The sequence below is a fragment of the Podarcis raffonei genome, chromosome 7 (assembly GCF_027172205.1).
Source record: "Podarcis raffonei isolate rPodRaf1 chromosome 7, rPodRaf1.pri, whole genome shotgun sequence".
In the NCBI taxonomy this organism is placed as follows: domain Eukaryota; kingdom Metazoa; phylum Chordata; class Lepidosauria; order Squamata; family Lacertidae; genus Podarcis; species Podarcis raffonei.
In genome coordinates, this window is record NC_070608.1 from 3,131,496 (window position 1) to 3,145,404 (window position 13,909).

General features: G+C 47.1%; 1 protein-coding gene across 1 annotated transcript in view; it reads left to right on the forward strand.

The window, feature by feature from the left end:
- Positions 1-13,909, forward strand: part of LOC128416997 (1-phosphatidylinositol 4,5-bisphosphate phosphodiesterase gamma-1-like) — an 85,694-nt gene that overhangs the window by 36,530 nt on the left and 35,255 nt on the right. Inside the window, exons 4-8 of the mRNA XM_053395130.1 lie at positions 6,582-6,666; positions 7,403-7,483; positions 10,027-10,061; positions 10,771-10,843; positions 12,162-12,263. Coding sequence (XP_053251105.1) covers positions 6,582-6,666; positions 7,403-7,483; positions 10,027-10,061; positions 10,771-10,843; positions 12,162-12,263 — 376 coding nt within the window. The remainder of the gene's footprint in view (positions 1-6,581; positions 6,667-7,402; positions 7,484-10,026; positions 10,062-10,770; positions 10,844-12,161; positions 12,264-13,909) is intronic.

Consider the following 13,909-nt stretch of genomic DNA (forward strand, 5'->3'; position numbering starts at 1 on the left):
CGGATTAGTCATGCTGGCCACATGACCCGGAAGCTGTACGCCGGCTCCCTTGGCCAATAAAGCGAGATGAGCGCTGCAACCCCAGAGCCGGCCACGACCGGACCTAATGGTCAGGGGTTCCTTTACCTTTAACTTTAATAATAATTTATAATTTATATCCCGCCCATCTGGCTGGGTTTCCCCAGCCATTCTGGGCGGCTCCCAACAAAGTATGAAAATACAGTGGTCCGTTAAACATTAAAAGCTTCCCTAAAGAGGGCTGCCTTCAGATGTCTTCTAAAGCATTATTTTGTGAGGAATGGTGTTTTCAGCCTTCTTATTATTTCCCACTGGATTAATTTTGAATTCGCTTTAATCCCACTCACATTCTTTCGATCAGCTCATTTTAACCCCAGAGGGATTGGTCCAAGGCGCAACTGTCTCAATTACACTTGGATTATTCTATCAAAGCATCCATTTAGTCCCCTCGGTCTTGTATTAATCAAATGCTTAATTTAATCCCAGTGGAATTTATTTTAAAAAAAGAAAACTAAAAACCAACAACCTCGGTTTAATCCAATTTGGATTTCAAAATACGCCTAATCTCGTGTTATTTCATACTTTTTAAGATCAGTAGTGTTCCTTCACAGAACAAGCCTTTCCAGCAAGCTCTTGAGATTGCAGCAACCATTTTTAATCCGCAACTTATGCTGAAATTCCATGTTGGACTTAAATGCGCATCAGGTAAACAGGCTGACCGGGCTGGAATCCCTCTGATAAAACTCAAGAGCCTTTACAACGACCCTGAGAGGTAGACTAGGCCCAGAGGCAGCGACTGACTCCAAGCTTCGTGGCTGGCTGAGTGGAGGATTCGAACTCTGCTCTCCCAGGTCTGAGTACGATGCTCTAACCATTATGCCACACTGCCTCGCGGGGGTTGCCTGAGGGATCCGTCACACCTGGAGGGGAAGGAACACGACTGGGTACTACCATCTCCGGCTTAGCATTTTGGCCGTTTCCGCGGTCCTGTTTTGTTCTCCCCTCGCAGGCCTGTCACCTGCAAAGCTACCTGTGCAGGCTGGAGGAGAGGAAGGGACCCTGGAAGGGCTTTAACCACCCTCTTCCTGGGAAACCAGCATCCAGCAAGCCTGGCCTGCAATGCACAGAGCAGCTGGTTTAAGTTAGCAGAGGTGGAGTCATGGGGAGGGAGCAGCTGAGCCAAGGCTTCACCCTGCTGCCACCTGCCGCCCAAGATGGAGAGCAGCAGGTGAGCTCCAGCCCCGATGTGACCCTGGCAGTGCCATGCCTAATAGGATTGCAGCCAAGGTGGGCAAGGCTGCGACCCCCCTTGAGATGGACTGCCTTGTGGGTTTCCTTTTTTTTTTGCATTTTATTTATTTATTAACATTCATATATATATATATTTATGAATGTTAATAAATTAAGAACCTTTCAATGAGGGTGAAAGAGGAGAGTGCAAAATATGGTCTGAAGCTCAACATCAAAAAAACGAAGATCATGGCCACTGGGCCCATCACCTCCTGGCAAATAGAAGGGGAAGAAATGGAGGCAGTGAGAGATTTTACCTTCTTGGGCTCCATGATCACTGCAGATGGTGACAGCAGTCACAAAATTAAAAGACGCCTGCTTCTGGGGAGAAAAGCAATGACAAGCCTAGACAGCATCTTAAAAAGCAGAGACATCACCCTGCCAACAAAGATCCGCTTAGTTAAAGCCATGGTTTTCCCAGTAGTGATGTATGGAAGTGAGAACTGGACCATAAAGAATGCTGATCACCGAAGAATTGATGCTTTTGAATTCTGGTGCTGGAGGAGGAGAGGACGGGGAGCTCACCCCGTTGCGGGGATTCGAACTGCTGACCTTCTGATTGGCAAGCCCAAGAGGCTCTGTGGTTTAACCCACAGTGCTTACAATTCTGTGTGCTGGGAAAGAAGATCATAAGGTACGGGTGGGTAGGTTCACGGGGGAGAATTCAGTCTGGTACTCTGGACCCAAGCCATTTAGGGATTCAAAAGTCAAGCCCAGCACTTTGAATTGGGCCTCAGAGACACCTGATTTGCTTGCAGAACGTCCCAGATTCAATCTCCAGGAAGGGATGGGAATTTCCCCTTCCCTAAGACCCTGAAGATGGGACGCGGGTGGCGCTGTGGGTTAAACCACAGAGCCTAGGACTTGCCGATCAGAATGTTGGCGGTTTGAATCCCCGCAACGGGTCCCAGCTCCTGCCAACCTAACAGTTCAAAAGCATGAATGCAAGTAGATAAATAGGTACCACTCCGGCAGGAAGGTAAACGGCGTTTCCGTGCGCTGCTCTGGTTCGCCAGAAGTGGCTTAGTCCTGCTGGCCACACACCCGGAAGCTGTACGCCGGCTCCCTCGGCCAGTAAAGCGAGATGAGCGCCGCAACCCCAGAGTCGGCCACAACTGGACCTAATGGTCAGGGGTCCCTTTACCTTTAAGACCCTGGAGAGTCCCTCTCAGTCAGCATGAACAATGCAGGGCTAGACAGAGCCCCAGCGGTTTGCCTCGCTCCGAGAGAGCTTCCTGCGTTTCTCATGCTTCAAAATTGACATCATGTCCGCTGGCTGACCACCGTTAACAGCCTTGGCAGCCACATTCCACGGTGGCTGCAACATCTGAGAACTTTTGCTCATTTATTTATGTTCTAATTTATTTATTTCCATTTATGAATCATTTCCTATAAAGCCTCTCTCCCAAGCCAGCCTCGTCTCAGGCCGTTTAAAAGCAATCTAGCCTGGATGTGACTAAGCGGCTGGCGTGTGAATTACTTGGGGCCAGATCAGTTGCCTCGAGGAGAGATCCCAGCCGGCACGTCCGCTGAGGCTGGGAGGGCAAGAAGGAGCTCTTGGGGTCACCAGTTGGACAGAGAGGAGCAGCTGAATCCAAGACTATGTGTAAAACTGTGAACCTGCATCTTCGGGGGGGAGGGCAGCCCCGAAATGATGGTGTGCTCACCCCAGAAGGAATAATAATCTGCGGCAACCATACGCTGATGGCTGGCTCACGTCCCCGCTTCTTAAATAGCAGCTCCCTGGTGCTGCAGGCCTCTGGTTTGCTTTGCAAGACTTAGTATCCCCTTCATGCTGCCCCATTGAAAACAGTGTTCAGCAGATTTACCGTATTTTTTCGCTCTATAAGACGCACCAGACCATAAGACGCACCTAGTTTTTGGAGGAGGAAAACAAGAAAACAAATATTATGAATCCCAGAAGCCAGAACAGCAAGAGGGATCTGGCTTCTAACATAGCCTCTTGCTGTTCTGGCTTCTGGGATAGCCACGCGAAGCCTCTTGAGGGCAGGGGGAGCCTTCATCCCGCTGTCCTCAAGAGGCTTCGTGCAGCTAAGCCAGAAGCCAGGACAACAAGAGGGATTGCTGCGCAGCGATCCCTCTTGCTGTCCTGGCTTATGGGATAGCCGTGCACAGCCTCTCCCGGGCAGCTGTCCTGGCTTCCCCTTCTCCCTCCTCGGGGAAAAGCCCCCAAGAGCCGTACACATGCTCCACACAGCTCTTTAAAGGGAGCGCTGAGCAGAGCCTCCCGCCTGCATTCGCTCCGTAAGACGCACACACAGTTCCCCTTACTTTTTAGGAGGGGGGAAAGTGTGTCTTATAGAGCGGAAAATACGGTAGCTTTTTGTAGCTGGAGTCAGTCCAAGCCCTCCCAGGCCAGGTGGGAAAAGACCAGCAAGGTAGAGAGCAGGTCTTTCGGAACTGGCAGCTAAGGTGGTCTCTGCCCCTGAGCTATTGGCCCTTGCCAGCCTTGCGGATGTGCTCTGGCAGCCACAGCGCCTCCCCTTGGCCTCCCCTCTATCCCCAAAGCAGCTACTGGCAGGCATGTCCAACTCTATAGAGACTGCGATCTACTCCCAGTATAATGAAACTGGCAGTGATCTACCCATTGTCATTGCCCATAGTTATTGGGCTTTTGGGCGGAATAATTCCATAACATTGATCACCAACCAGTCTGCAGCCGTCTCTCCTTTCCTCAATCGGACGCCGACAAAGGGAGAACTAGCTTTCAAAGCTGGGAAGGAGGCAGCAGAGGTAAATAGTGCCGGGGGCAAGGTACGTCGCAATCGCTCAAGAGAAACTCGGCTATCATTTTTATAACTCCCGCCATCGACCTGCAGCACCCTGGCGATCTACCTGTAGATCGCGGTCGACCGGTTTGACATTGCTGCCCTAGTGCATCTCTGACCATACCAGTAATGGTATTTAACTCCAACTAAGCCAAAATGTATAAAAGTAAGCCAAGTATGTGTTGGAAGTGCAAAATGACAGAAGGAACATGTGGTGGCCTTGCAAAAAATAAAAAAAGAAGCTAAGGGCTATTGGGAAATGATATATCAATGAGATTAAAAAGATGTTTAAGTTGATGATTCCCAAGAAAACCCGAAGCTTTTCTTTTAGGAATTATAGATAATGATGTTCCAAAAGAGCGGGTTAACTTATTTATGTATACAATGACAGCAGCACAAATGTTGTATGACCAAAGATAGGAAGAAGGAGATGTTCAAGCGAGAGAAGATTGGCTTTTGAAAATGATGGAGTACGTGGAACTGTCAAGATTGACAGCAAAGTTTAGAGACCCAAATGGCGAAAAATACCCTGAGGACTTAAAGAACTATTATAGCGAGAGGAAAACGCAAGCAGGACTTGAAATATGAGCTACAGTGTGAATTACTAAGACAAATGGGTTAATTTGAATGTATAGGCGATATATTGCAGCATTTAAGAGTAAATATGGAAACCATGGAAGGGGAGGAAGGGAAGTCACTTGATAAAGTAACTTAAGGTCTACGTTATACACACACACACATACACACTCACACTGTATTTTTCTGCCTATAAGACACCCCCATCTATAAGACGCCCCCTATTTTGGGGGACTCTGATTTGAGAAAATTGGGGGAGATACTATCAGTGTATAAGACGAGCCCAGATTTTGAAAATTATTTTAGAGGGGAAAAACAGTCATATACACTGAAAGGTACGGTATATATATGAATTGAATTTTATTATTACGGTCACAGACCAGTCCCGGCTCACTTCCAATATCAGGAAAATCATAAAACACAACAGGAATACATTGAATTGCAATTGAATATAAGAAAGACAATTCAGATATAGCAGCAATTAAAAATATATATTAAATCTTGATCATATATATTTTTTTAAAAAATGGGGGTACCATGGCCCTTTGTCCCGCCCCTTCCTCTGTTTGTGCCCTTTTATTTCTCCCCCCCCCCATCCAAATCGGTAGACAGGGTTGGACGCTCCCCTCAAGCCATACAGCTCGAATTCCCTCCCCTCTCTTGTCCCACCCTACCCTTCCTGAGCTCCCACAAGCTTTAAATTAAAGTGATGACCTCAATCTCTACACTACAGCTGGCGTGAAGGGTCCAATTGTCTCCCGTTCTCTCCACGCCAGAAATTCTGTCCCACTTTCCCCTTCTATCCTATCTAATTGAGGGGGTACAGTTGTTTTTTTCTGAGAGGGGTCCCCGACACATAGAAGAGGGAAATGGAACACTACGGACAGATACTGACAACAAATACACCCCCATATCTGTTCTTGCCACCACCATCAACCCTTCCAATCTACCCCAGCATCTGGCTGCGGTGGGGTTCCCTTCGTCAGTTCCCCAAGCCCCCCCCTTTTTTTGCTTTCTTCCTCCCAAAATAAGTGTCTTAAAATATCCTTTGCACATAAGCTGGGTTTGTCTATACACTTGACCTAACTGACCCTTTGTAGAGCAGGGCAGCAGTGATGGGGGAAGGAATCCTGTCCTTTTGTGCTTGCCCCACCTCCCCCTCCCCATTTTCCCCATGCATAGCTCTCTCCCAATTTCCAGGAGCGGTACTTCAGGGTCCTTTTTTCCCTCTTGGGGGGCAGGGGTGGTGCAAAGGTGAGGCTGCTCTCATGGCAGCGGCTCATGGTAAAAGCGGCTCTAGGAGTCACCTACACCCCTCCGGTTATCTTCCACCCACCCCGTCGCTGCCCCAGCATAATACTTTTGTATCAGATTTTTCAAGGGCGCTTTGTGGCCCTGACCCTCTATTTTTGTCCAAAGATGATTGGTGAATTGGAAGGGAGAGGATGTACCGTATTTTTCGCTCTATAAGACACACCAGACCACAAGACGCACCTAGTTTTTGGAGGAGGAAAACAAGAAAAAAAATATTCTGAATCTCAGAAGCCAGAACAACAAGAGGGATTGCTGCGCAGCGAAAGCAGTGATTCCTCTTGCTGTTCTGGCTTCTGGGATAGCTGCGCAGCCTGCATTCGCTCCATAAGACGCACACACATTTCCCCTTACTTTTTAGGAGGGAAAAAGTGAGTCTTATAGAGCAAAAAATACGGTATTTTTTTTTTCTCCTTCCTGCAAACCTACAAACCAATAATAAATTAAAAAAAAAAAATGGGGGTACCATTTTGGGCCTGTAGTGCAAGGGTGAGTAGATCCTGGCAGGTCCAGAAAAGGGGGGGGGGCTTTGTTCTCTGTGTCTGTCACACGCAATGGAGACCCCTGACTCCATGTTCCTCTCTCTCTGCATTTCAGCATCACCCCCAAGGATCTGAAGGCCATGTTGCCGCAGGTCAACTACCGCGTGCCTAACATGAGATTCCTCCGGGACAAGCTTCTGGTAATGAAACCCCTCTCCTCGTTTTTCCTTCTCGCTCTGGACCTCAGAAGAGGAAATCTCTCGGCAATGAGGGGTCTGCTAAAAAGGAAGCTGGCGGAGAAAGTCAGGGCTGCTTGGGGATATTCCAAACCACGACGACAGGAGCTCAGCTGGAATCGGGAAAGGCTAAGAGGATGCCAGCATGCCTTATGAGCCGAGTCGAGGGAGATTTTAGGCAGAAGACAACTTCCTTCTGAAAACGGAAGTCTAGTTTAAATAAGGAGAGCAAAAAGGGAACACAAACTTTGGTAAAAAGTAATTGCACCGGGCATGTGTCTTCCGAGAAGGCAGGGTGGGCAGCACTCACAGTGTTGGGATCGGGGCCAGTAACATAGCGTCTCATTCCTCCCTGGCTGCCTGCATTTAGCCAACCTAAAACTACCAGACTTTTAGAAGACATCTGTAGGCAGCCCTGTTTAAGGAAGCTTTTAATGTTTGATGTATTACGGTATTTTACTATTTTGTTGGAAGCCGCCCAGAGTGGCTGGGGAAGCCCAGCCAGATGTGCGGGGTATAAATATATTATTATTATTATTATTATTATTATTATTATTATTATTATTATTATTATTATTTATTAAAGGCTCCAGCATTACATTACCTCAGATGCAAGGACTGGTGGGGTTGGGGGCCTGATCCGTGCTCAGTCAAAGCAAGCTTCATTAACCCTTTCCCTTTTTGTCCTCTGCCCACGCAGGAGGTCGAAGTCCGGAATGAAATCACCTTCAGCCACTTTGCACACTTCTATAAAAACCTGATGTTTGATGCTCAGAAATCGGTAAGGACATTTGGGGCGCTCTGTTTTGAGTTCTGTTGAGCTGCTGTAGAGTTTTTATTGACCAGCTTTAAAAAAAGAGAGAGTAAAAGTTCTTTTTTTGGGTGGTTCCTTTCTTGTGATAGTTGCAGGGTTTTCTCACACTTTTTAGAAAGCCAGCCTGAGAATAATAATAATAATAACAACTACAACAATAATAATAATAATACAGTAGTACCTCCGGTTGCAGACAGGATCCGTTCCAGAGCTCCAGTTGGATCCCAAGGTTTTCGCAACCGGAGGGACTGCTTCTGCGCATGCATGTGTGGTAATAACCCAGAAATATACTTCCAGGTTTGCTGCTTACGTATCCTGAAGTTTACGTAACCGGAGGGATACGTAACTGGAGGTACTTTATATTGATATTTAATAATATTGATATGTAATAATAATATTTATTTATACATACATACATACATACATGCATACATACATACATACCCCCGCCCATCTGGCTGGGTTTCCCCAGCCACTCTGGAAGGCTCCCAACCAAATATTAAAAACATAATACAGCATTAAACATTAAAAACTTCCCTAAACAGGGCTGCCTTCAGATGTCTTCTTAAAGTCAGATAGTTGTTTATTTCCTTGACATCTGACGGGAGAGGCAGATGGCCTTCTCGGTGGTGGCGCCCGCCCTGTGGAACACCCTCCCAGTGCAGAAAGAGCACAGTCCTCTTTGTCCAGCAGAGTCAGGCATTGCTCTCTTGAAGGGGTGTCACTTACCGTAAGTGACCAAATGCCAAGAAAGGATCCTTTCCCCCTAAAGCCCTCATAGCACCCTCAGCCTCAGAGATGCGGCTGGTATGCGTATCGTTTTCTTCGCCAAACTTGGCCAAAACATCTCCCTTTCACACCTCCGGTGATGGTTTGCCGTTAACTGGGATGCTGCTTAAAAATCTGTCCTTAAAGCGTTAACTGACCGTTGGTCCTCGGTCCTGGTTAAAGTTTGCTGCCCTGTCCTCCTTTTATGCATTGTCTGAATTTGAAATGGCAAAAAAATAAAACACGTATAAACATTTGCAGCCTTAATACCAACCGTAGAAGAATGGCGGCAGAAGGTAATGGAATGTGAAGAAATAGCCAAATTAACAGGGAAAATTAGACGATAGGGCGAGGAGACATTTCAAAAAGAATGGGAAAAATTTATGTCGTATATAGGAAAGATAAGATGAAATAGTGAAACCAGTAGAATTGGAAATAAACCTCATAAACGGGAAAGATTAAGAAAAGTGATGGGTAATGAAAATAATAAGAAGCAAAATGTATAAGGAGATTAATATAACTAACAGTATCATAGAATCATAGAGTTGGAAGAGACCACAAGGGCCATCGAGTCCAACCCCCTGCCAAGCAGGAAACACCATCAGAGCACTCCTGACATATGGTTGTCAAGCCTCTGCTTAAAGACCTCCAAAGAAGGAGACTCCACCACACTCCTTGGCAGCAAATTCCACTGTCAAACAGCTCTTACTGTCAGGAAGTTCTTCCTAATGTTTAGGTAGAATCTTCTTTCTTGTAGTTTGGATCCATTGCTCCGTGTCCGCTTCTCTGGAGCAGCAGAAAACAACCTTTCTGCCTCCTCTATGTGACATCCTTTTATATATTTGAACATGGCTATCATATCACCCCTTAACCTCCTCTTCTCCAGGCTAAACATGCCCAGCTCCCTTAGCCGTTCCTCATAAGGCATCGTTTCCAGGCCTTTGACCATTTTGGTTGCCCTCCTCTGGACACGTTCCAGTTTGTCAGTGTCCTTCTTGAACTGTGGTGCCCAGAACTGGACACAGTACTCCAGGTGAGGTCTGACCAGAGCAGAATACAGTGGCACTATTACTTCCCTTGATCTAGATGCTATACTCCTATTGATGCAGCCCAGAATTGCATTGGCTTTTTTAGCTGCCGCGTCACACTGTTGGCTCATGTCAAGTTTGTGGTCAACCAAGACTCCTAGATCCTTTTCACATGTAGTGCTCTCAAGCCAGGTGTCACCCATCTTGTATTTGTGCCTCTCATTTTTTTGCCCAAGTGCAATACTTTACATTTCTCCCTGTTAAAATTCATCTTGTTTGTTTTGGCCCAGTTCTCTAATCTGTCAAGGTCGTTTTGAAGTGTGAACCTGTCCTCTGGGGTGTTAGCCACCCCTCCCAGTTTGGTGTCATCTGCAGTAGTTGTAAGTGAATACAGACAGAGAACAAGAATTGTATAAACAGGAGGATTTATTTGTTTATGGATATACTATGGACAAATATGGAAAATGAATAACAATATACAAAATGGATGGAAATAGTGCGGTAAAATTATATGTGATATAAAAAACCAGAAGAAGGAAGGAGGGAAGACAGCGCTTAGGAGCAAGTATAAATGTAAAATGCAACATATTATGTGTATGTGGAGTATGTAACCGGAAAACTAATAAAGATTATTTGAAGAAGAAAAAGACATTTGCAGCCTTGCCCATGTCCTGGTCGCATTGCTGATCGGCGTGTCGCTTCTTTACATTTCAGATAATTGAGCAGCTGGAGCTGTCCTTCCCCTTACGGTGAGTAGGAACCTCGCTGAGGCTGGAATTGCTCACTTCCTGTCTCTTGGCCTGAGTCTCCATGTGTTTGTTGAAACGAAAAGAGCGGCACAGGTCAAGAAGAGTGTTGGCAGGTTTGATGAGCTGCCAACCTGGTGCCCGCTAGATTTTCTGGACTACAACTCCCATCAAACACAGCATCGTAGGTCCATGCTGCCTGGGGCTGGTGGGAGTTGTAAAACACCCCAATCTTCTGGGGGGCACCGGGTTGGAGAAGGCTGTTAGAAAGAAGCTGGGAAGGTGATAACAGCTTCTTTGAAACACCAGATTTGGATTAAACCTTCCAGCCCAGGATCCACTTTCCCAAAGTGGTTAACCCAGAAACTTGAGTGCAACAGCAGCACTCTCCTTGTGGGTCCAAGTAAGCGGTATTTGGTGGTATAGTGCTTCTGCACAAGGAGGTTCTATATATGACCAAGAGTAAACTAACCTCAAGGGATTTGTCTAATTTTCTGGAAAGCCATCTCAGATAAATGCATGGGTTCCAAAGGCAGGCCAAAGGAACTGGGTATAATGTTCTGGGTCCCTCTGCTCCAGTTTTCTCATCTTCTGAACAGGCTCAGACGTCACAAAATGTCCTGTGCATGGGTTTTTTTGTGGCTGGGTTCATAGGGCATCGCCAGGTGGATTTTTGTGGCCACTCTCTTTCTCTCTTCGACTCTCTCCCTAGCAACGTAGACCGGCCAGAACTCTGCCAGATCACGCTGTACGACTTCCAGAAGTTCCTGCAATACGACCAGAAGGTATTTGCAAAGAGAGGAGCGCTTAGTTAATTCTGCGGTGGAAGGTTGGGCTTGGGAGAGCCTCTCCTGCTCAGAGTAGCACGACAGAGAAAGATCCACTTGTCCCATGAAAGTAACGCATTAACCAGTTTTCCTTGGTAACTGACAGCCGGCAGGTACGACATTGGAGACCTTTTCGGAGCCGGCCGTAAATCAGCCAACTGCTTGGTGCTCTTGCACTGTGAAAGCAGCTAACATCATGGCAATGCTGGCTGGAATAATTATAATTATACTTATAATTATAATTATAATTATTATTATTATTATTATTATTTATACCCCACCCTCTCTGTTGCTTTGGGTCCTCTCTGTTGCTTTGCAATGAAGGTTGGATTTCTCCAGTTAAAGCAATCACAGGATTCGTTTTCAGCCTGGAAAGATTTCACCCAGAGTCTGTTTGTGATGAGCTCTGATGTCGTTCATACTTACCTTTTTAATTATTATTTTTTATGGTTTTTTATTGACATATATTCAAAGACGTACAGAAATACAGTACATACCTGTCAGGGAACTGCCATCGGAACGAGAGGAGGAGGGGAGGCTCCACGACGATGCTGGAGAGGGGCCAAGTAGGGAGAGAGGCAGGTCTCCTGTTGGGGAAGAAATCCAGGGATGGAGGGGGGCCAATGGGGGAAGCGGAGAGCAGGCTCAGAGACTCTTCACTGGACACCAGCGGAGAGAGCACAGGTCCTCCGCTACCCACGCCCACCCTGCGCAGAAGGCTTCCGCGCAGGGAGGCTAGGAGGAGACTGGGCGTCAAACAACTTTTATGTTGGAAAAGGTTGAAGAAACGCCCACTGTCGGATGGGCAGCCACGAAGTGAGGGGCTGTCCAGCCAGGAAAGGTTTAACCAGGCCACCTAGCCAGGAGTGGCGGCAACTTACGCACGAGCAACCCCATAACCATTAGAGCACCCATTGCAAAGTATCTTTTTTAATAATATACTGAAATTAAGCAGCTACTTAATATAAGAAAGAGCAAGGGCAGAAAGGAGAATAAGAAATAACTAATGAGAGAGGGGGGGCCAGAAAGAGAAAGAGAGAGAAGAGAAAAAGGGATTAAATAAAGATAAAAGGCTATCTTTTCCAGCTCTCTCTCCTGCAGCCAGATAACAGCCAACCATTCTATCTTCTATAAACTAGTATATTTTTCAATCTTCAGATCCAGGTTTTACAAGTTCGTTTTCTCTTTCATGCAAAAATCATTACTGAACATTTGTTAATTTTTTACGGACTTACTTACTTACTTACAACGCTCCCCTCCTTGCCTTTCCCTCCAGGAGCCGTGGGCAAGTGACATTGCCAAAGTCCGGGAGTTCATGTGCAACTACCTCCGGGATCCCTTCAGCGACATGGCGGAGCCCTTCTTCCAGCTGGACGAGGTGGGTTGCACGGGGCCCCCAGGCACCCTCCTCACCCTGTGGGGCACCAGACGTCAGCTCACCATAGAGCACGCCCTGCCAGCTTCCATTCTGTAGACGCAACCACAGAAAGCGCACTTCAGTGTCTTCCAATTAACTCCAAGGCATTGCAGCTTGGATCTCGAGCTTCCATGAGCTGAGATGTGCTGACAGGAGAACCCCATGGAAGGAGCAACAACTTTAACCGACCTGCTCTTCTCCTTGCAGCCCTTTGTGCCCCCGTAAAGGGTTGTGGACCTTTGTCCATGGAGTTTTCTTGGCAAGGATACTGGAGTGGCTTGCCGGTTCCTCCTCCAGGTGGATCACGTTTGGTCAAAACTCTCCACTATGACCTGTTCATCTTGTGTGCCCTGCTCGGCGTAGTTCATAGCTTCTCTGAGTTCTTCAAGCCCCTTCGCCACGGCAAGGCAGTGATCCATGAAGGGGATCCATGAAAGGTCCGTATAGTTAAAGCCATGGTTTTCCCAGTAGTGATGTATGGAAGTGAGAGCTGGACCATAAAGAAGGCTGATCGCCGAAGAATTGATGCTTTTGAATTATGGTGCTGGAGAAGACTCTTGAGAGTCCCATGGACTGCAAGAAGATCAAACGCATCCATTCTTAAGGAAATCAGCCCTGAGTGCTCACTGGAAGGACAGATCGTGAAGCTGAGGCTCCAGTACTTTGGCCACCTCATGAGAAGAGAAGACTCCCTGGAGAAGACACTGATGCTGGGAAAGATGGAGGGCACAAGGAGAAGGGGGCGACAGAGGACGAGATGGTTGGATAGTGTTTTCGAGGTTACCAGCATGAGTTTGACCAAACTGCGGGAGGTAGTGGAGGACAGAGGTGCCTGGCGTGCTCTGGTCCATGGGGTCACGAAGAGTCGGACACGACTAAACGACTAAACAACAACAACAACAACAACAAAGGGTTGTGGGACTATGGGGGAGATGGCATAGGGGGCTGCAGGGAGACTTGGCAAACATTCCCTTTTGAGCAGAAGGAGCCAACTCCTGGAATTTAACAGCCTAATTGAAATTTCACTCATGTGTTCACCAGACATATGACCCTGGTTCTGAAAGACCTACATTGGCTCCCAGGATGTTTCCGAGCACAATTCAAAGTGTTGGTGCTGACCTTGAAAGCCCTAAATGGCCTCGGTCCAGTATACCTGAAGGAGCGTCTCCACCCCTATTGTTCAGCCCGGACACTGAGGTCCAGCGCCGAGGGTCTTCTGGTGGTTTCCTCCCTGCGAGAAATGAGGTTACAGGAATCTAGGCAGAGGGCCTTCTCAGTGGTGGCGCCCGCCCTGTGGAACGCCCTCCCAGCAGATGTCAAGGAAATAAACAACTATCTGGCATTTAGAAGACATCTGAAGGCAGCTGCAATAAATGAAGATCTGCCCTTATTGCCTTATGGGGAACACAAGAGCCCTTATAGAGTCCTTTGTCGGTTCTCCATTGGTAGGAGAAAATAACAGAGGCCAACCAGAGAATATTGAGAAGCAAAGCAGCTAGTAAGCCTGATCTTTATTGAAACTGTTACAACAGGGTGCTCCCCTCACATGCAGGAAAGGAGGAGGACCCAGAACAAAGGTGTGCCTGCACTTATATAGACATTTTAAA